The sequence below is a fragment of the Prionailurus viverrinus genome, chromosome F1 (genome assembly GCF_022837055.1).
Source record: "Prionailurus viverrinus isolate Anna chromosome F1, UM_Priviv_1.0, whole genome shotgun sequence".
In the NCBI taxonomy this organism is placed as follows: Eukaryota; Metazoa; Chordata; class Mammalia; order Carnivora; family Felidae; genus Prionailurus; species Prionailurus viverrinus.
In genome coordinates, this window is record NC_062577.1 from 3842145 (window position 1) to 3864037 (window position 21893).

The 21893-nt window shown below is 39.6% G+C and overlaps 1 protein-coding gene across 9 annotated transcripts in view; it reads left to right on the top strand.

Annotated features, from left to right (window-relative positions):
* The window catches only part of AKT3 (AKT serine/threonine kinase 3), a 310747-nt gene that overhangs the window by 198618 nt on the left and 90236 nt on the right, over positions 1-21893 (top strand). For all 9 annotated transcript variants that reach the window (XM_047840477.1, XM_047840482.1, XM_047840479.1 and 6 more), the window contains 2 exons: positions 15344-15409; positions 16722-16790. In XM_047840477.1, the coding sequence (XP_047696433.1) occupies positions 15344-15409; positions 16722-16790 (135 nt within the window). The remainder of the gene's footprint in view (positions 1-15343; positions 15410-16721; positions 16791-21893) is intronic.

The following is a 21893-nucleotide window of genomic DNA, read 5'->3' on the forward strand; positions in this document are numbered from 1 at the left end:
TCTTGAAAGCTTTCAGAAAGCAAGAAACAGATTATCTCCCAATAAAGGAATGCCCATAAAATTGTATCATACTTATTTTAGCAAAATTTAGAAGGAAGTTCAATCAGGAGTCAGAGATGGAGTCCATGAAGCAATAGAGCTAAATAACACTTAGTGTTCATGATAATGAATCTCAAGATGATATATGTATAAATAGCCAATCAGTTCCTAGCAGGTTATTTGACTAAGGTTGTTTCTAATGGTAGAATAAAGGAGGAGGAGGGGGAAAAAGAATTTAGGAACTTCAAGATAAAACAAATATTTGTTCAAGAAAGACCTAGTCCAAATGTGAAGCAGAGTGAAATATGGAATGATCAATGAGTAATGGATGTAGTATAAGAAGCAGTTTGGCCCAGACACATGAAGCATTGTCCCTAGAGGAACTCAGGATTATTGATGAAAAGGATTTCCTTTTTTACTGATTAACTATACTATTTGATTCTGCTATAAATGATATGTACTTACTTTTATAATCCTGCAGGCACAACATTGGTGTTCGGTTTTCAGAATTAACCAATAGACAAAGCACACAAGACTTAACTATGGTTACAGAATACACTGACAATGTTAGAAGCCCAGGCAGTGTAAAAGAAATGCTGTAGTTGATGGATGTGAGCTGCAAATAGATGTTACTTTTAAAGGAAAAAGAAGTAAGACTCTGAGGCCAGAGCCACAGGCATATAGACAGAGGCTGCAGGGCAGAAATGGGCCTTGAGGAGAGAAATGCAAATACAGGGGCACCTGGGTGGCTTGGTTGGTTAAGTGGTTAAGCATCAGTCTTGATTTCAGCTCAGGTCGTGATCTCATAGGTTGTGGGATAGAGCCCCAAGTCAGGCTCTATGCTGACAGTGCGGAGCCTGCTTGGGATTCTCTGTCTCTGTCTCTTCCTGCCCCTCCCAATTACAATCTCTTTCTCTCTGTCCCTCTTAAAAATAAATAAACATGAAAAAAAGAAAAAGAAATGCAAATACAGAGGATTTCTCACACCTTGGGGTCTAAAGGAATTTCCTTGGCTGAGCTTGTTTGAGATGGCTGATCCCTTTATTCTTTCCAGTTTCTCCCTTTCAGAATGACAATGTCTGTCCTATGTCTGTCACACCATTGTATTTTGGATAAAGATACCTTGCTTTCTGGTTTAAGAGGTCCATAGATACAGATGAATTTTGCCCCAGGATGGATCATACCAGCCATCTCTCCCATATCTGACTTCACGATTTAGATGATGAGGTTTCAGACTTTTGAGCTGATGAGGTTTATGTGAGATTTTAGCCTTAAAATTGATAGTGTGAGTCAAGACTTTTGGAGATGTTGGGATGGGTGAATGTGTTTTACATGTGAAACAAAAGTGAATTTGGGGGACCAGGGTTTGAACTGCAGTGGGTTGAGTATTGAACCCCAGAACAATCATCTCCACATCTTAATTCCTGGAACCTGTTAATGTGACCTTGTTTGGAAAAAGAGTGTTTGCAGATATAATTAAATCTCAAGATGAGGAGATTGCCCTCCGTGATCCGGGTGGGTCCTGTAGCCAGTGACAGTTGTCTGTTGAGTAAGGCAGAGGAGGGTTTGATTTACACAGGGGAGAAAGTGAAGGCAGCATAAAGACTGAAAAGAGACCGGAGTGGTGGGGCTCCCACGCACGGAGCTTCTGGCACCTCCCAGGAGCTAGAAGAGCTAGAAGAGCGGCATGGGATGAATGGATTCTTCCCCCTGAAGGGAACTTAGCTCTGCCAATCTCGATTTTGGACTTCTGGTCTCCAGAACTGTGAGGGAATAAATTTTTGTTGTTTTAAGCCACCAAGTTTGTGATAATTTGTTACAGCAGTGACATGGAACTTCTACAGACAAGTAACCCAGAGATGGGAACTTTCCCATTTGGGGTGAGTATGTGCTGATTCAGATTGCCTGCAGTGCCGGTAGTCTACTGCATATGTCTCCCTCAGTCCAGTCCCACTCATGGGGTAGAGTTACAGTCACGGAACTGGTGCACTCTCTTGACCGCCAGGCATCACAGCTGCGTTCGCGGTCAACCCCGCTTTTCCTAGATGGGGTGAAGACACAGTCCATCCCACAGGCCCTTTGGAACTCGGGCATGGCAGTTAAAGGTATAGACTATGTCTTGCTAAGGTTTGAGCCCTGCTCCTAGCACCCATAGTGGTAGCCCCAGGCCCAGGATCACTACATCAGGTAGGAAAAAAAGAAAGTTGTGGTGATGTGGGGAAGAATTGCAGAGTCCTGACACCATCCTTTCCTACCCCCTGTTCCCCATGTCCTCCAGGAAAGTGGAGAAATCTATCAACTGGGCACACTTGGGAAGGCATGTACTCTAGCCCTTTATGTCTTTATCTCCTCCCATTTTAGATAACAGTTGTTTCAGTTTCCCATTCCAATTCTTTTTTTTTTTTCAAAAAAAATTTTTATTTCCTTTTTTTTAAATTTTTTTTTAATTTTTTTTTTTTCAACGATTATTTATTTTTGGGACAGCAAGAGACAGAGCATGAACGGGGGAGGGGCAGAGAGAGAGGGAGACACAGAATCGGAAACAGGCTCCAGGCTCCGAGCCACCAGCCCAGAGCCCGACGCAGGGCTCGAACTCACGGACCACGAGATCGTGACCTGGCTGAAGTCGGACGCCTAACCGACTGCGCCACCCAGGCGCCCCTCAAAAAAATTTTTTAATGTGTATTTATTTTTGAGAGTGAGAGAGACAGAGCACGAGTGGGGGAGGGGCAGAAATAAGGAGGGAGACACAGAATCTGAAGCAGGCTCCAGGCTCCGAGCTGTCAGCACAGAGCCCAACGTGGGGTTCAAACCCACAAACCAGGAGATCATGACCTGAGCCAAAGTTGGAAGCTTAACCGACTGAGCCACCCAGGCCCCCCCGTTTTTTTTTTAATGTTTATTTGTTTTGGGGAGGGGGAGAGGGGGGAGGAATGGCGAGAGGGAAAATCCCAAGCAGGCTCTGCACTGCCAAGCCCAACGTAGGGCTCAGTCCCATAATCATGAGATCATGATCTGAGCCAGGATCAACAGTCTGACACTTAATCCACTGAGCCATCCAGGCACCCCCCTCCCCATTCTAATTCTTTATCAGATGGTTATACTGAGGATGAAATGGACATGAAATGTCCATTTGATGTGATAACCTCTTTGCCCATTATTGGTGGCTGTGGGTTGTAAAGTATGTTTCTTGGTCTGATGACATGTACCTAGGTGGTCCAAATTGATACACTATCTTCTGTTCTAGTCTTTTGAATTTTTACCTACCACCAGTAGGTGGTACACAAAGCCCAGTCCAGAGTACGTTTGCCTGTCAGGTCCCATTTATAGCCTTGAGGAATACTGGTGGTGGTGGTGGTCCACTGTAGTGTACCTGGCCAACTGTATACAGTAGGGAGGGGCTTCCTCCTGGGGAGTCTGCCGCCCTAGGGATCTGCTCTCTGTCTGATAGACTGGATGGTTCTTACTGGCATTTTGTGTCTCAGAGGGTGCAGAGGAATATGTTGATGGTCAAGCTATCTCTGCATTGCTCTCCAGCTCCCCTGTATCCACTCACTTTATGAACTCGGATGGCCACCTTAAACACGCATTCAGGGATGTACACTTGCTGGTTCCAATCACCTGATCCTGGACCAGGTACTTCTGATGGGCATCAGCTTGCCCTACTTTAATGTACCCCTTAAATTCCCATAATGATTGCCGTAGGGCTGTGCCCCAATTAATAGTCCATCCCTCCAGTAGTGTGGTTTTCCACCGCCCACCAGACTGCCCATATGGCCAGGCAGATGGCCAGTGCCCATTCATCATCACCCGCTTGGTCTGTCATCTTTGCTTTTCCCTCACAGAGTTCTTGCCGTGTTTTAGCGAGTCAGAATTATAATAAATTCTACTTTTTTCCTCCCAACTTTGAGCGATAATTAACAAATATAAATGTATTTGAAGTATACAGCATGATGACTTGGAACTGTGGAATGATATCAAGATTAAGTTAGTTAAAATATCCGTCACCTCTTGGTTGACCTTTTGTATGTGTGCAATGAGAATTCCTAAGAAAGATCTACTCTCAACAACTTTCAGGTAGAACATATGGGATTATTTATTGGAATCTCCATGCTGCACATTAGAGCCTCAGAACTTATTCTTCTTGTAACTGAACATTTGTGCCCTTTGACCTACATCTCCCCATCTCCCCCTCTCCAGCCCCTGGCCAAAACCACCACAGTACCCTTTGTTTCTATGAAATCAGCTTTTTGAAGTTTTTGTTTTTGTTTTTGTTTAGATTCCACATGTAAGAGATGCCATCCAGTATTTGTCTTTCTCTGTCTGGCTTATTTCACTTGGCATTATGCTCTCCAGTTTCATCCATGTTGTCACAAATGGCAGAATCTCCTTTTTTATGGCTGAATAATGTTCCATGTATTTATATGCCAAAGTTTCTTTTTTTTTTTTTTTATTTAGATCTTTTTTAAGTTTATTTATTTATTTTGGGAGAGAGAGAGTGCAAGCAGGGGAGGGCCAGAGAGAGAGAGACAGAGAGACAGAGAGACAGAGAGAATCCCAAGCAGGCTCCACACTAACTGCACAGAGCCCAATGCGGGGCTGGAACCCACAAACCGTGAGATCATGACCTGACCCGAAAGCAAGAGTCAGACACTTAACCGACTGAGCCACCCAGGCACCCCTGTATGCCAAAGTTTCTTCATTCATTCACTTATTCATTGAAGGACATTTAGGTTGTTCTCATATCTTGGCTGTTGTGAATGATGCTGCAGTGAACATGGGGGTGTGGACATCTCTTTAAAACCCCGATTTCATTTCCTTCAGCTGTATATCAGGGTGGGATTGTTGGATCGTATAGTAGTTCTATCTTTAAGTTTTTGAGGAACTACCATACTGTTTTCCGTAGTGACTGCATCAATTTACATTCCCATCAACAGTGTGTAAGGCTTTCCTTTTCTCTAATGTTTGTTATTTCTTCTCTTGATAATAGCCATTCTTCAGGTGTAAATGATACCTGATTGTAGTTTTGATTTGCATTTCCTGGATGATTAGTGATATTGAGCATCTTTTCATGTACCTGTTGGCCATTTGTTTGTCTTTTTGGAATAATGTCTGCCCTTTTTTCATCAGATTATTTTTGCTTTCTTGCTGTTGAGTTCTGTGAGTTCTTTATGTATTTTGGATATTAACCCCTTATCAGGTACATGGCTTGCAAATATTTTTCTTGTTCTGTACCATTTCAATTTATTGATAGTTTCCTTTATTATGCAGAAGCTCTTTAGTTAGATATAGTCCCACTTGTTTATTTTAGCTTTTGTTGCCTTTTCCCTTTGTGTCTTGTCCAGGTAAAAGTTGCCAAGACCAATGTCAAGGAGCTTTTTCCTTATGTTTTCTTCTAAGATTTTTATGGTTTCAGGTCTTAGAGTTGTCTTTAACCTATTTTGAGTTAATTTTTGTGACTAGTGTAAGATAGAGGTCCATTTTCTTTTTTTTTTAATTTTTTAAAATCTTTATTTTTGAGAGAGGGGGAGAGAGCATGAGCAGGGGAGGGGCAGAGAGAGAGGGAGACACAGAATCTGAAGCAGGGTCCAGGCTCTGAGCTGTCAGCACAGAGCCTAACATGGGGCCCAAAGTCCCGAACCGAGAGATCATGACCTGAGCCAAAGTCGGACCAACTGAGCCACCCAGGTGCCCCAATGGAGGTCCATTTTCATTGCTTTGACCATAGTGTTTTGCTTACTATACTGTTTTGCTTACTATAGCATTGGAATATAGTTTGAGATAAAGAAGTGTGAAGCACCCAGCTTTGTTCTTTTTCAAGATTGCTTTGGCTTTTAGGGTCTTTTTTGGCTACAAACAAATTTGAGGATAGTTTTTTAGTGCCACTGGAATTTTGATAGGGATTGCGTTGAATCTGTGTATATCACTTTGGGTGGTGTGGACATTTTCACAATATTAATGTTTCCAATCCAAGAACACAGGGTATATTTCCATTTGTTTATGTGTTCTTCAGTTTCTTTTGTCAATTCCAGTAGTTTCCAGTGCACGGGTCTTTCACCTCCTTGATTAAATCTCCTCCAAAGTATTTTATTCTTTTTGATGCAGTGGCAAATAGGGTTGCTTTCTTCCATTTCTCTTTCAGATAGTTTATTGTTAAGTGAATAGAAATGCAGTGGATTTTTTGTGTGTTGGTTTGGTATCCTGTAACTTTACTGAATTCATTTATGAATCCTAACAGCTTTTTGGTGGAGTCTTTAGGGTTTACTGTGTATATATAACATCATGTAATCTGCAAAAGATAATTTTACCTTTCCCCCCCCCATTTGTATGCTCCCTCTCTCACCCACCTTCCTTCCCTCCGAACTATTGTGGCTAGTAACTCCAGTACTGTGTTGATTAGAAGTGCTGACAGTGAGTGAGTGTCTGTCTTGTTTCTGATGTTAGAGGAAAGACTTTTAACTTTTCACCACTGAGTATGGGCTTATCATACATGTCCTTCGTTATGTTGAGGTACATTGCTTTTATACCTGGTTTATTGAGAGTTTTTATCATGAAAGGATATTTTTGTCAGATATGTTTTGGCACCTGTGGAAATGATCATGATCATATGCTTTTTATCTTTTATTAATGTGATGTATATCACACTTACTGAATTGTGTTGAATCATCTTTGCATCTCAGGGATAAATCTCAGTTGATCATGGTGTATAATCCTTTTAACGTGCTCTTGAATTAGGGTTGCTGGTATTTTGTTGAGGATTTTTGCATATATGTTCATCAGAAGTGTTGGCCTATAATTTTCTTTTCTTGAGGTGTTTTGTCTGGCGTAGGTATGAGAAATGCTAGCCCCATAAAACAAGTTTAAACATGTTCCTTCCTCTTCAATTCTGGAAGAGTTTGAGAAAGATTGATATTAATTCTTCTTTAAATGTTTGATAGAATTCTCCAATGAAACCATCTGCTTTTGAGCTTTTATTTGTAGGGATATTTTTGATTCCTAATTTAAACTTTTGCTCATTACTGCTCTGTTCAGATTTTCTATTCATGAGTCAGTCTTGAGAAGTTGTATGTTTCTAGGATTTGTCCATTTCTTCTGAGGTATCTAATATTTTGGTGATAATTGTTTATAATAGTCTGTTATGATTCTTATATTTTTGTTGTATCAGTTGTAATGTCTCCTCTTACATTTATAGTTTTATTAGAGTCATCTTTTTTTATCTTAGTGTCACTAAACACTTGTCGATTTTTTTGATCTTTTTAAAGAACCAATTCTTAGTTTCATTGATTTTTTTCCCCATTGTCCTTCTAGTCTCCATTTCACTTCTCTAATCTTAATTATTCCCTTCTTTCTAACTTTGGGTTCAATGTGTTCTTTTTTTTAATTCCTTAAGGTGTAAATTTAGATTGTTTATTTGAGATCTTTATTTATTCTTAATGTAAGAAACTTACGATTATTAACTTGTCTCTTAGAATTGCTTTTGCTGTATTCCATAAGTGTTGGTGTGTTGTGTTTCTACTTCATTTATTTCAAGATTTTTAAAATTTCCCTTTTGATTTCTTCTTTGACCAGTTGCTTAATCTGAAGTATTTTGTTTAATTTCCATGTATTTGTGAATTTTCCAGCTTTATTCCTATAATTCGTTTTTAGTTTCTTACTGTATTGGTTGGAAAAGATACTTGATATGGATAGATTTTCTTAAGTTTGTTAAGAATTGTTTTGTGACCTAATAAATGATTAATCCTGGAGAATGTTCAATGTGTGCTTGAGAAGAATGTGTATTATCATGCTGCTATTGGATGGAATGTTCTATATCTGTCTGTTAGCTCCATTTGGCTAAAGTATAGTTCAAGTCCATGATTTCCTTACTGATTTTCTATCAGGATGGTCTGTCCATTGATGGGATCTATCCCATATCCAAAGTGGGATATTTGAGTTCCCTACTACTTTCATATTGTTGTCTGTTTCAGTCTTCAGATTTGCTCATAATTATATATATTTATAACTATTACAGCCTCTTCATGAGCAGACCCTTATATCATTATGTAAAGATCTTCTTTAAAAAAAAAAAAAGATCTTTGGCTCTCACTACAGCTTTTGACTTAAGTCTCTTTTGTTTGCATAGGTAGAGCTACCACTGCTCTTTTTGCCTAGAGCATCTTTTTCATCCCTTCACTTTTCAGCCCGTGAGCTTAAAGCTGAAGTGCTGCTCCTTTAGGTAGCATACTTGGATCTTGGTTTTTTAACTTACTCAGCCCCTCTGTGTCTTTTAATTGGCGAATTCAAACCCTTTGCATTTAAAGTAATTATTAATAGTTCAAGACTTGACTGTCACCATTTTGTGTATTGCTTTCTAATTATTTTGTAATTTTTGTCCTTTCTTGCTTGCTTGCTTTTTTGTGAATTGATGGTTTTTTGTAGTGGTATATATACTTTGATTCTTTTCTCTGTTTGTGAATCTGTTACAATTTTTGGCTTTGTGATTACCACGATGGTCATAAGACATCTTACTGTTGTAACAGTCTGTTTCAAGCTGATAACAGCTTCAATTGATTGGAAAAAGTTCTACACATGTACTTGCTCCCCCCAACATTTTATGTTATTGACGTCCAAATTTACCTGTGTGTCCAGTAGCAAAATACTGTAACTATAATTATTTTTAACTCATTTGTCTTTAAAGTGTATGCTAGTGGCCAAGGTGATTTACACACTTCAGTTGCAGCATTAGAGTGTTTTGAATTTGACTATATATTTACCTTTTCCAGTGAATTTTATCCTTTTGTATGTTTTCATGTTACTAATTAGCAGCCTTTCATTTCAGCTTGAAGAACTTTGTTTAGCATTTCATGGAAGACAGTCTAGTTGTGGTGAATTCCCTCAGCTTTTGTTTTTCTGGGAAAGTCTTTGTCTCTCCTTCATTTCTGAAGGACCACTTTACTGGGTAAAGTATTCCTAGTTAGGAGGTTTTTTTCTTTCGTCACTTGGAATATATCCTCCCACTGTCTCTTGGCCTGCAAGGTTTCTGCTCAGAAACTTCACTGAGAGCCTGATTGGGGTTCCCATGTATTTGATGAATACATTTTTTTCTCGCTGCTTTCAAAATTCTCTTTGTCTTTGATTTTTGAGAGCTTGATTGTCATGTGTCTCAATAAAGATCTCTTTTGGTGGAATCTCCTTGGGTATCTTTGAGCTTTGTGGACCTGAATGGCCATATCTCTCCCCAGATTTGGGACATTTTTGGCTGTTACTTCTTTAGATAAGTCTTCTATCCCTTCCTCTCTCTCTCTTCTCCTGCTGGGACTCCCACATGTGAATATTGTTTCACTTGGTGGTATCCCATAATCACATAGGCTTCCTTCACTTCTTCATTCTCACATCTTTTTTTCTCCTCTAACTGGATAATGTCAAGAGGTCTGTCTTCAAGTTTCTTCCGCTTAATTGAGCCTGATTTAAAGCTCTCTATTGCATTTTTTCATTTTGTTCTTAATATTCTTCAGCTCACAAATTTTTGTTTGGTTCTTTTATATGATCTGTATCTCTGTTGAACTTCTGGTTTTGTTCATGTATTGTCTTTCTGAGTTCATTGAATTATTTCTCTGTGTTTTCTTGAATCTTGCTGAACTTCTCTATTTTTAATTCTTGATAGAGATCAAGTCCATTTCTTTGGTGTCAGTTACTGGAAAATTATTGTGTACCTTTGGAGGTGTCATGTTTTCTTCCTTTTTTGTGTGTTTCTAATGTCTTTGTGTTGCTATCTGAGCATTTGAAGGAGTGGCCATCTGTCCCAGCCTTTTTGGACTGGCTTCTGTGAGTACACCAGCTGGATGTGGCCCAGTGTCTGGTTGCTGGGAGGGTACAGCCAAGTAGTCCCCATGCAGCTCTGTCAGCTGAGAACAACATCAGTGAAGATTGTGGGTGTTTTCCATGGCCAAGCCTGTAGAGATCCCATGGGTGTTACTGGTGGGTAGGGCTACTGGGGCTGAAGGTAGCTGGGGTCCTCCCATTCTTTTTTTTTTTTTTTTTAAAGTTTATTTCTTTATTTTGAGGGAGAGAGAGCAAGTTGGGGAGGGGCAAAGACAGAGGGAGAGAGGGAATCCCAAGGAAGCTCCATGATGCCAGCGCAGAGCCCAAACATGAGGCAGGATCTCAGGAACCTTGAGATCATGACCTGAGCTGATATCAAGACTCAGATGCTTAACCAACCGAATCACCCAGGCACCCCCTCCTGTTCTTTTTTGCCTGTGAGAGGAAGTTCTAGCCAAGGAAATCCCTTTTGGTACGAGGTGTGATGTGCTGGCACTGGGTGTCCACAGAGCTGGTGTCCCGGGATCTGGTGCACACAGAGCTGGATCTTGGAGCACAGGTGTATGTGGGGTGGCGCTGGTGTCTGGGATGCCGGTATGTGCACGTTTCCTGTGGAACTGGGGCCTGGGTCTCTAGGGATTGCCACGGGGACTCAGGACCGGGGTGGAGAGGGACGCAGCAGTAGCTGGATCGCTAGGATGTCAGAGTGCAGTGGTGCCTTCGGACCCAACAGCAGCAGGGCCTCCTTTGTGGATGGTCAGTCACAAGCCCACCTTGCCCCAGCAATGTTGGGTCAAGTCGCAACTTTAAGTTCAGGGAGCGGGTCACAGAGCCCCCAGGTGCCAGTGCGGTGCTGGTGGGACAGAGCCCTGACTCAGGACCCGAGGACCCAGGGGTGGTCCATGCCATGACAGGTCAGAGCCATGACTCGGGGCCCTGTGGCAGTGGGCAGAGCAGTCACAGCGCCACTTCTGTTTGGTCAGAGCCTCAACCTGGGACCCCCAGGCCAGGGTGCGGAGCAGCAGCAGTGCTGTGCTGGTTTTTGCAGGTCAGAGCCCAGACCCAGGATCAGGGGTGAGGTCGGAGCAGCGGCAGCTCAGCCCCTTACGACTGACTGGTCAGTGGGGCTGGGTCCTGGGGGTCCAGGGGGCAGTTAGTGGGGCTGGGCCCTAGGGGTGGGGACAGGAGCATCAAGGACAAAGTATCAAATGACAGCACTTGAGAACGGAGACATAGTGTTCATAGGCCGCAGAGGACCACCTGTGCTTTGCTTTTCTCCATCAGGGTGACAAGTGGGCAAGAAAGAGAGTAGAGATAGTAATGAAGGAACAGCGCGAAGACAGTGTGGCCCCCGGAGAGTGGGAGGGCGTGAGCAGGCTCATCTGGGCAGAAACCAAGTTTGCAGAAGAGGGGAAGTTAGGACCCCAGATTTAGAGCTTGAGAAGTGTGATGTGTTTCCTATGGAAAGAAATGTATAGATTGCTAACACATGGCGTCAAGGCAGAGAACAAGTAAATAACAATTGCTGGCCCTCCCTGCAGGTTAATCGAGAGTACGTGAGGCAGGGTGCAGGCTTCTCTGCCCCCTTGTCCCTGTTTCCCGCTCACCCCTCGCCTCCAGGTGTTTGCTGTTGCTCTGGTGGGGGGCGGAAGTGGTTCCGATGGGCGTATGTTGATGTCAACTGGCTACAGCCTTGTGTTCAGGGTGGAGAAAGTCACCATGAACGGACTTCAAGTGTCGGGTTACGTAGACACTGGGCTGTGTGAACGGGAGGCGGCGTCGTGTGGAGTAGAAGTGACTGGAACGTTGGCCTCACACATGCCATCAGTATTGCTTGTCGCACCTGCAGCCCCCGTGCCTCCGTTTCTGCCTGCAGGGTGGGAGTAATCAAGCCTACTATGTTGCTGAGTTAGTGCAGGGATTGAAGGATCTGAAACCCTTGGTGTCCCAGATCTTCTTTTTCTCCCCTTCTCTGCCACTTCCTACCCCTCACCCCCCACAAAGCACCCAACCTCCACACAACAGGAGGTGCGGGGGGGGGGCAGATGAAGGCGGAAGCTGAGACCACGTGTAGTAGAAGGGAGTGATAAATCAGAGACGATTGGGAACCTAAATGTGAGGAAGGAGGGCTGTTCTCTGCCTCACATCCTCCAAGAAATCAAAGCCCATTCCTGTGAGAGAAACTAGATTTAAAAACTCATTAGTATTTTACCGGGAATGAATATACATGGAACTGTATTTCAGAAGCTTTTTCACGAAAACATTCTACTTCTGTTGCACACCCAAGCATGTTTAGCGCATTTTCATTTATAGTCCTGATCAACGAGTGGATTTTTTAAAAGGCATCACATTGTTTTAGTCACTAAGTTTTATCGCTGTTATTTTTAACTTTTTGTTTTGACATGTTGCTTTTAACTGTAATTAAAAATTATTGGCATCTGTGTTTACTTTTTAGCTTGTGCCTACCTTATCTTCATAGCAGAAACTAATTAGTATGTGAAATACAGTACTATTAAATCTGCATTAAGAGGGAAGAATTCTAATCTGATCGTATGTAAAATATGGCAGAAAATACATTTTAATATTTTTGCAAGATGCGTACATGGTATTAATTGCATTTCCATTCTCCTGACAAAGAAATCTTGTTTTAGCATTTGTTTCCGTACATCTTTACTTGCTCCTTTGGGGTGGTTAGTTAGGCAAATTGCAGAACTTAGAAAAAACTAATCTTCTGTCTTGAAACTTATTGATTTAGGAAAATAACTATTGTACATGCTGGGCTTGTTTTAAAAAGCAGAATGAACTCCCCTCTGGAAATACTTTCTGAAGCACTAGGATGTCTTTTCTGGTTCCAGATGGGTTTCATACTTACCTTTTTGTAGTCTTTTCCTGGCTCTCTGCCTCTGATCACTTTGCAATCCTACAGCATAACCTGCAAATGGTATCTTTTCTGTGAATCTCCTTCTGACTGCCTGTAAAGAGGTGTGTTGTTTTTTTTTTTTTTTTTAATTCACCCTCATGTTGAAGGCAGGTATTTTTGGATTATTGCTGCTAATTTTATATCTCGAAAAGATTTTAAAACTGTCCCCTTTTCTCTTGTTCCTGCTGCTACCATAGTAGCCTAAGGCATCCTCATTTCTCTCTTGGAATACTGTTGTTGTCCCTTGGTTTATCCCTCCTTTTTGTTTGTTTGTTTTGTTTTGTTTTTGAGAGAGAGAAAAAGCAAGTGGGGGGGGGGGCAGAGGGGGAGAGAGAGAATCTTAATCAGGCTCCTTGCTTTGGAGATTTGGGCGGGGGGGGGGTGGGGGGGCTCCATCTCACAACTGTGAGATCATGACCTGAGCAGAAATCAAGAGTCGGACACTTAACCAACCTAGCACCCAGGGGTCCCCATCCTTCCTATTTTTTGTGTCCTTCTGCTCAGCGGAGCCTGAGTAAACTTTTAAAATAGAAATCAGATTATGTCACCCCTCCTGCCCCCCACATCAACATATTACCCAACTTATATACTCCCCCAGTAATGTTAGTTTTCCTTATTTACCCCATTTATGGGGTAATTTTTTCTTAATATTCCTTATCAGGCTTAGTAATTATTTATTAAATTGGATATTTACCCATCTGTTATGCCTTCTCCACTAGCCTGTAGCTCCATGACTCCAAGTCCCTATGCTAGGGACTGTGGGTGTAGAAATCAGTAAGTTATGGTATCATTTCTGCTTCCGATTTATTTTGTATTAAAATGTGTGCTATTCTTATTTAGAAATTCTAGTATGATATGACAGAGGCTTTCAGATTTTTTTTAAACCACTTTATACCTGCACTGTTACTATCATTTAGTAACTGCCCACCAGGGATTTTGTTTTTTAGTGAATGAATTTGGGTCTGTATGTCACAGAGTATCCACTTGCCTAATGCTTCATTATATATTTCATGTTTCATTATGTGATGTTCATAAATTGCAGTCACCCTCTTCTCTGCTTTTTTCCCCACTAACATTGATCACCATCTGTGTAGAGAGACTGAAAGTTCCCTGAGGGCAGGGATCCTTGTCTTTGTACCGTTTTCAGGGTACAGAACAAGCCCAGAATACATTTGTTGCATATTTTTGGAAGGGATGAGTGATTGAATAAATGAAGTTTCACACCCCTGATGACTGGAATTTATTCCTGTGATAAACAGTTGAGTTCAACCAACATTTATTAAGTGTCTACTGTGTACTAATCATTATGCTAGGGGCTCTAGGTGTGGAAATCAGTAAGTTATGGTATCATTTCTGCTTCTGATTTATTTTGTATTATTCTGATTTGTCTAAAAATTATAGTACGATATGACAGAGGCTTTCAGATTGTTTGAGCACTAAAGCTTGATTCTTATCAAACAGATACGAGGGATGTTTTGTTTCACTAGATTTGAGCACTGTGTTATTAATTACACTGGCCTTGTTCAGACATGACTGGTCCCGCCCTCTTGGAATGGCTTTGGGATCTTAGCATCTTCGATCAATCTATTTCTTATTTCTCTCTGAGGTCTAAGGTCAGATGGTAACTAGAATGAGCTGCCCTAATGTTTTGCTCTTCACATCTTACTTCTGATCTAATTGTGATTTGCTGACAGTGTGGAGACATGGATCCGCAAGAGCTTTGTCTAGGATCTTGCTAGAAGCAGAGACCGGAGATGCTGTGTTAGTTTCAGCAGTGATCTTCCTTTCCTTTCTTCTTTAAGATGGTGTTATTTTTGAAATATGAAACATTTTTCCAGTTCTCCATATGTTGAAGAAAATCTCTCCTAGTTCACTTTTGATGTCAAAATGAGATTTATGTACAAAATTGGGGAAATACACTTATTTTTGGTTTGAAATACACCCAGATTTTTTAAATTGTCACCTAAAGTAGGTTGTGACTTTTTTTTTTAAGAAGCAAGTTAAAAAGCCACATGCAAAAAAGATAACAATTTTTATATTCTGTTTCTATTTCTAAAATGTATAGTTGAAAATTAAATCTTAATGTGTATATTCTGTGTTCCTATTTTTGGTAACTGATTTTTCTTTTAAGTAGGAGACTTATAGATTCTGTGATCTTTCCTAAAATATATCCTTTCTATCCCCCTGAATAAAATATATTACGAGCTTGGAAATAATAACTACTCCATGCCTAAATATTAGCTGCTAAGGCATTGCCTTCAAGGGAAAAGGTTTAGCTATTTAATCATCTGTGTCCCCGATAACTTTTTGGTGGTTTTTGTATCATTGTCAGTATATTTTGATTAAGCCTGACTGAGTTTATATGGTTCATTATACTTTGCAGCCATCTGATTTAAATAAGTAATTGGATGTTTTTGGAGGAGGTTTGGAGGAAAAGCCCAGCAATAAAGGACACATGTCATTGTCTTTTCAGATCTTTTTCTGCCTCTGGGTTTAACCTCTTTGGCTCGTAGAGAAATAGCGAAAATTTTATATCCCTGGTGCTTAGTACATATATTAAAGGTTTGCCTTTTTCTTTTGTAGGATGAAGTGGCACACACTCTCACTGAGAGCAGAGTGTTAAAGAACACTAGACACCCCTTTTTAACAGTAAGTGGCTGAAGGGCAGATGTTATAATCATAACATTTTAAATTTAAGGGAGTTGTGCAAAAACTAAGCCATGAAAAATAACATTTTAAATAAAATTCATTTAGGTATGCCATTTTCTTTGTGGGAAGACTAGAAGTTTTGTTTCTTTGAAATTACTGCAGTGTGTGGATTAAGTTTACGATATGTATGCATTTGTACTCCATTATTTTTTTTTGAGACTTTTTTTCCCCTCCTGAATTTCACTGCCTTAAAAACAAAAACAAAAATAAAAACAAATTACTCCAGAGCAAATATACGTAGAGCACTGAGAAAATGGTAGACTTAAAAGAATTTCTTAGTGTTAAATGTAAGGATTTTGTTTCCTTTGTCTGTTGGCTTCTGATAAATATTTAAATGATCAAGCAGCATTCTCTTCAAATATGAAAGGCAGATATCTTTACTGGATATTTTTTATAGAAATTGAGACTTCTTTTAGGTATAGAGTACTCTCAGAAACACAGGAAGACAATACACATTAAATTAAAGGTAGGATAAGTCATGATGTATTTTCTTGACTGGACAAAGTATAAACTATGAGTTATATGCATGTTACTTGTTTTGAAAGAAACTGATTTTTTTTTTCAGTCCTGTTCTTAGATTGTAATAGAGACATAATTTGCCAAGTTTCTGTATGTTCTTGGTTCTGATGACATGTATTAAGATTAAAAATAACAGGTAGACATACAAGAGGGAGAACATTTTAAAGATTTAGCATTATGTAAAGTAGGAATTTCCAGATACCTAGACTTACTTTGTCACATTGCTGGGTGTATATTGTCCAGTATATTAAGATAGCTCTAAAGTTCTGCTGTCTTTATAACTTACACAATTATATGAACCAACTCTGTTGAATTCAGTCATGTTTTGTACCCAGTATGCAAATAGTGAAACTATATTAGAAGCCTGAACATAACTACTCTAGCTGTATTTTTGAGTCTTCCTCGCTCTAAGGTTACATGGGTGGGAACTTCGGGCACTAATACAATTTCAAATAGACGGCACAGTAGATGGAGAGTTGCTTGTCAAAATTACTAAGTGTGTTTTTACTTAAAATTTTAATTTTAATTTTCCCCTAACAATATCCAATGCTGATCTAAATAGAATTTGTTTTATGTTCCTCAGAACTCTTGCTTACACACTCTTAAGGAGTAGGTAGATTCTTAAGGGCAAGAACATTTCATCCAGCAAGCTTACTGTTTCTAAGTGTTCTATTTTGGTATTGTTATAAGAATACTGGATTATAATGTAACATTTTTTCTTTTTCATTTCAAGTCCTTGAAATATTCCTTCCAGACAAAAGACCGTTTGTGTTTTGTGATGGAATATGTTAATGGGGGAGAGGTGAGTCAAGAAGTCAATCCAGCATATGCATGGTAGTATTGTCATCCTTTTTAAAAATTGTTTAAAATAGAAGTTATGATGTAACCATTCTGTACTTTGCTGTGGAGATATGTGTAGCTCTTTCTCCTGTGGAGTAGATGGGAACTGAATAATTTCTAATGAAATGTAATGGTCACTTTTTAAAAACTATTTTCATATATTAGAAAGCTTACTCATATTCTTTTTCTTCCTATATTTTGTAAGTGTAAAATATTTTATCACTTGTACAAGTTTTGAAATCATGTTTTTTAATTTTGGAAACTGGAAATACAGGGTTTTTAAAGCTTTTTACAACGTTCTTCCTCAAGTGTTCGTTAACCTTACAAAAGATAATTTAACCAATTTTGAACTCGGTTTAACAGTACTCCATAGTCTCATCCTGGCTGAGTTTCCTCTTCATTTACATAGGAGTTAGAGTAACCTTGACTGCATTTGAAGAGATTCAAAGGGTCAGGGCGCCTGGGTGGCTCTGTGGGTTAAGAATCTGGCTCCGGATTTTGGCTCAGGCCATGATCTTGTGGTTCATAGGATCAAGCCCCGTGTTGGGCCCTGCACTGATAGCATGGAACCTGCTTGGGATTCTCTCTCTCTCTGTCTCTCTGTCTCTGTCTCTCTCTCTCCCTCTCCCTCTTCCTCTCCCTCCCTCCCTCATCTCTCTGCCCCGCTCCAACTCTCACTCTCTGTATCTCTCAAAATAAATAAATAAATAAACATTTTTTAAAATTATTAAAAAAAAAAAACAGATTTGAAAGGCTTTTGTAGTTTTGAAGAGAAATGCAGTCTTAGTGGTACATTTCACCTATTCCTTTATTCCCTGTCCTTTCTCCTCTGTATTTTTGATCAAAATCAATGTGAGGGAAAATTTCAGTTTACTGGAATAGCTAACTGGAAATACTTACACTGTGGATTTTCTAAAACAAACTTAATTATTAAATAGGGAATTTGTCTCACAGACCTTAAAATAGTCTTATTTTTCCAAAATAGATTAAATATCCCCTATAGAATATTTTCTCCTGTAGAATTATCTGACTTGTAGGAATTAGTTCATTGCAAAATTCATTCATTCATTTGGGAAACACATTTTAAATACCAGGCAGTGTGGGTTTATCAGAATGTGTGAAGACATCATCTTTCTATGAAGGAGCTTACATTTTATCATAGAAGTGTATTATAAATTAGAATGTATAGTGAAAGACCTAAGTGCTAATAAAGTCATATTAGAAAATCCTTTATGGGGTTTTCTAATTTAGGGCAGACCTTTAATGCTTAATGAGACTTCAGCAGGAAACTGATTTGAGAAGACTCTGCAAGCAGAGGGATCGTGTGAGCAGAGTTACCAGGATGAGCACAGGGCCAGAAGAACTTGAGTAGTTGGATGAGAAAACCCAGGCACGCGGTCACGTTATCTGGGAAAATACAAAGAAAATGAGTGTCATGGCATTGTGCAAGATCAGTACATGTTCATGACCAATTATTTAGTCGTGGGTAGAAAGAGAGGTATCAGAAGTGGCTTTTGGTTGGAATCAGGGAGAACTAATATAGTGAAATTACAGAGAATGTGTTGAGGGCAAGATTATAAATTTGGTTTTGAAAAGGGTTTTCCTAAGGTTCCTAGGAAATGAATATGTGGAAATAGCATGGAAATCTCACCGAGGATAAAGAAGGGGTCAGAACTATGGATACAGGTTTGGGAGCCATTTGTGTAAATGTTATAATTTAAGTTATAAGGGTGGCTGTTTCCCATTTCATGGGAAATTAAGTTGATGAGATGTTTGTGTAGTATCTATCAAAATAAAAAGTGCTTATATTCTTAGAGCAGTTACACTTCCAGTAATTTATCCACATACATATTCACAGATATACCACAGAATGGAATTTGGATAAATTCAGTGCAGCATTCATAGTACCTTTGGTAAGGAGCTGCCGTATCCGTGCAGTGGAATACTTTATATCCATTAAGGGGCGCCTGGGTGGCGCAGTCGGTTAAGCGTCCGACTTCAGCCAGGTCACGATCTCGTGGTCCGTGAGTTCGAGCCCCGCGTCGGGCTCTGGGCTGATGGCTCAGAGCCTGGAGCCTGCTTCCGATTCTGTGTCTCCCTCTCTCTCTGCCCCTCCCCCATTCATGCTCTGTCTCTCTCTGTCCCAAAAATAAATAAAAACGTTGAAAAAAAAATTAAAAAAAAAAAAAAAGAACGAGGCAGCTCAATATGGGCTGATAGAGAACAAGTTCTAAGATACATTATGAAGTGAAAGAAACACGGTGCAGAGTATAAAGCATGCCACCACTGTAATGGTTTAACGAAGGTAGGACCGTGTGTATGTGATAACGCATTTTTATAGATGCGTCGACTCTCTCTGGAATTATGCTCTCTGAAATTATACACTGGGCATTAGTGTGTACCTTTGGGAAGATAAACCAAGTGACTGGGGACCAGGTGGGAGGACTTATTTCTCAATTATGTGTTCTTCAGCAGCTTTTGTATTTGGTGCTACAAATAAACATTATGTATTTAAAAAATGAAGGAGGGAAGTTAGGCAGGCAGGCAGATGGATGGATTGATAGATGACCAGGGAAGACAATATTGGGAAAATGTTAAACTCTACAAACAAAAACTTGGAGAACTACTCTTTCACAGTATCATGTATTTACATCTATTATAACAGTTACCAGGTTGTTTTATAATTAGCCTATTTACTTTTATATATTTCCTACTAGACTCTGAGCTGGTCAAATGCCAGCAACTTACTCACTACCTAGCATGAGTAGGAACCTGACAGATATTTACTGGATGGTTTGAATGAATAAATAAATGAAAAGGATAAATAAATTCTCTCCAGGAACAGGGATCAACAGGGATTTTTAAACTGGAAACTGCTGAGAAGTAGGAAGAAAAATAGAAAGTAATGTACTATGTAGTTTATTTTGGCCAAAAACTTGAAAGTGTTTCTTCAGGAGGGAGTATCTTTGAGTGTATTTATAAAATATATGTATTTTTTGAGGCTTTGTGCAAGGCACTAGGGTAGGTATGGTGCATAAAATCTGAATTAAACCTTGATCTTCCCCTCAAAGAGTTTGTAGTCATGTGGTGAAGGTACCAAGCCCACACTCAGCTTAGAGTGATAACTATCACCTGTATCAGAAATACAGATGAAGAACCATGGGACTTCACAGGAGGGAGAGGGTTTCGTGTGGTGGGGTGAGGGAAGCTTCGGAGCCTCGGGGAGGGGCGGGGGGGGGGGGCTCGCGGCACCCACACTCTAGCATACTTCTGAGATTAATTAACTGATGATTGTCGAAACAATTTTACACACAAAAGCAGATTTTCAGACTAGCCAGATGGTTTTCTTTAGCACTGAAACTCCTACATTATAGCTCTCTTTTTTCGGAATTTCTGTTTTGAGAATGTGTTATAGATAAAGACTGAATTATTTAATGGATTGCAGCAGGTGAACTGATTCTGTATGTGCATGGATAGCAATTATAGCATTGCCATCTATATAGATACATTTGGAAAATTTGATTGTATTTATACACTTTTAGTGCAAAGAAAGTTTCTTATTTGTAATTTCCCAGTTTTTCTCTTTTAAGTTATTAAATATACTTTTGAATACATTTTGAATGTACTTCGTAAATACAAATAGTTATTTTGTTCTTGGAACTTAATGTGTTTATTTCTCTTCTTAAATTTATTGTTTCTCTGAAGCAAATCTATGTTCAGTATATCCTTATGGTGACTTATTTAATTTTGGTTTTGCTTTAGGTTCACCATGACACTTATGCTGCCCAGGGATGCTTCCTAGAAATGCATAAAACTCAATTTCTGTAGAAAAAATACGAAACAGAGTACTTCTGTTTGGAAATAAGGTTGACATAGAGGTAAAGCAAGGGAAGCCGTAAACTCACACAGGCAGGCTGTCCATACCAATACTCACTGATGCGCTGGGAATTATCCAATGGGGAACATCTGGGTGGTAACTAGGAGATGTGGGTAGGAGATGACTGACCTATTAGAAAGTAAGCTCTGGTAAACGTGGTGTTCATGAAACGGCAATATATTCAGACCTCTCTGTATCTCACCTGTGCCCTGAGATGGACTTCTTTAGTGGGCCTATTGAAATCATCGTAACTAGCCCAGTCTTTACTTAATTTGTGTTTATTGTCTTGATTTTTAATTAGCAGTAGCATCCTTTGAGTCTGTGTTCTGGAATGTTTATCATGAAATATAAATACAACAGTTGAGACATTCTTTTTCTTACTTAACATTTTTGTGAATATATGAACTTCTTTCAGCCTAATAGACAGCATGGAAATTGAGCATGTTCGTGGCCATGCTTGTTATCTCCCCTGTGTTTGCCAGTATTGTTGAAAGCACTGAATAATCCTGATTATTCAGGAAGTGGATTGTGAGAGGATATCGATTGTAAAAAATCAGCAGGTCTTTATAGGCATATCAGTACAATGGGAATCACATCATAATTGCAGTTAACTTATATGAATTCAAAGTAAAAAGCTCAGCAAAGGACATCATAGAAATAGACAGTAGATAGATCAGTAGATAGAAAGATAGTAGATAGATAGGTAGGATTTGATGATTCTTCCATTCTTGTTAAGTGTGTTGGCAGTCACCTCAAGATGAGAAATGTAAGTTTGCTGTTCTTTTACTCCATGTTCGTTTCTACTTGCCCTCCATAGAGTTTCATGGGATACAAACCCTAGTGCTTAAAAACACATAGTTTTCAGAAAACATTGTCATTAAGTGCATCATAACTACAGATGTTCATCTAAAGAAATTATGGTACTTTGTTGCTGAAGGAAGAAGTGCTGAGCTTAACTATATTGAGACAGTATGTTGGGTCTCCAGTGTAGTACCTGCCTCAGGAATTTTTCAGGAATGATTTTGATTATACTTGATAATTTATGTATGAACTTCAGAACCTATTCCATTAGAATTCATTTGCCTATTAAATATTTAATGAGCAACTACTATTGACTGGACCTCAGCAGATACACAAATAAGGAAAAACTTGGTACTTTCTTTTAAAAGATGACTCTCTAATTGGGAT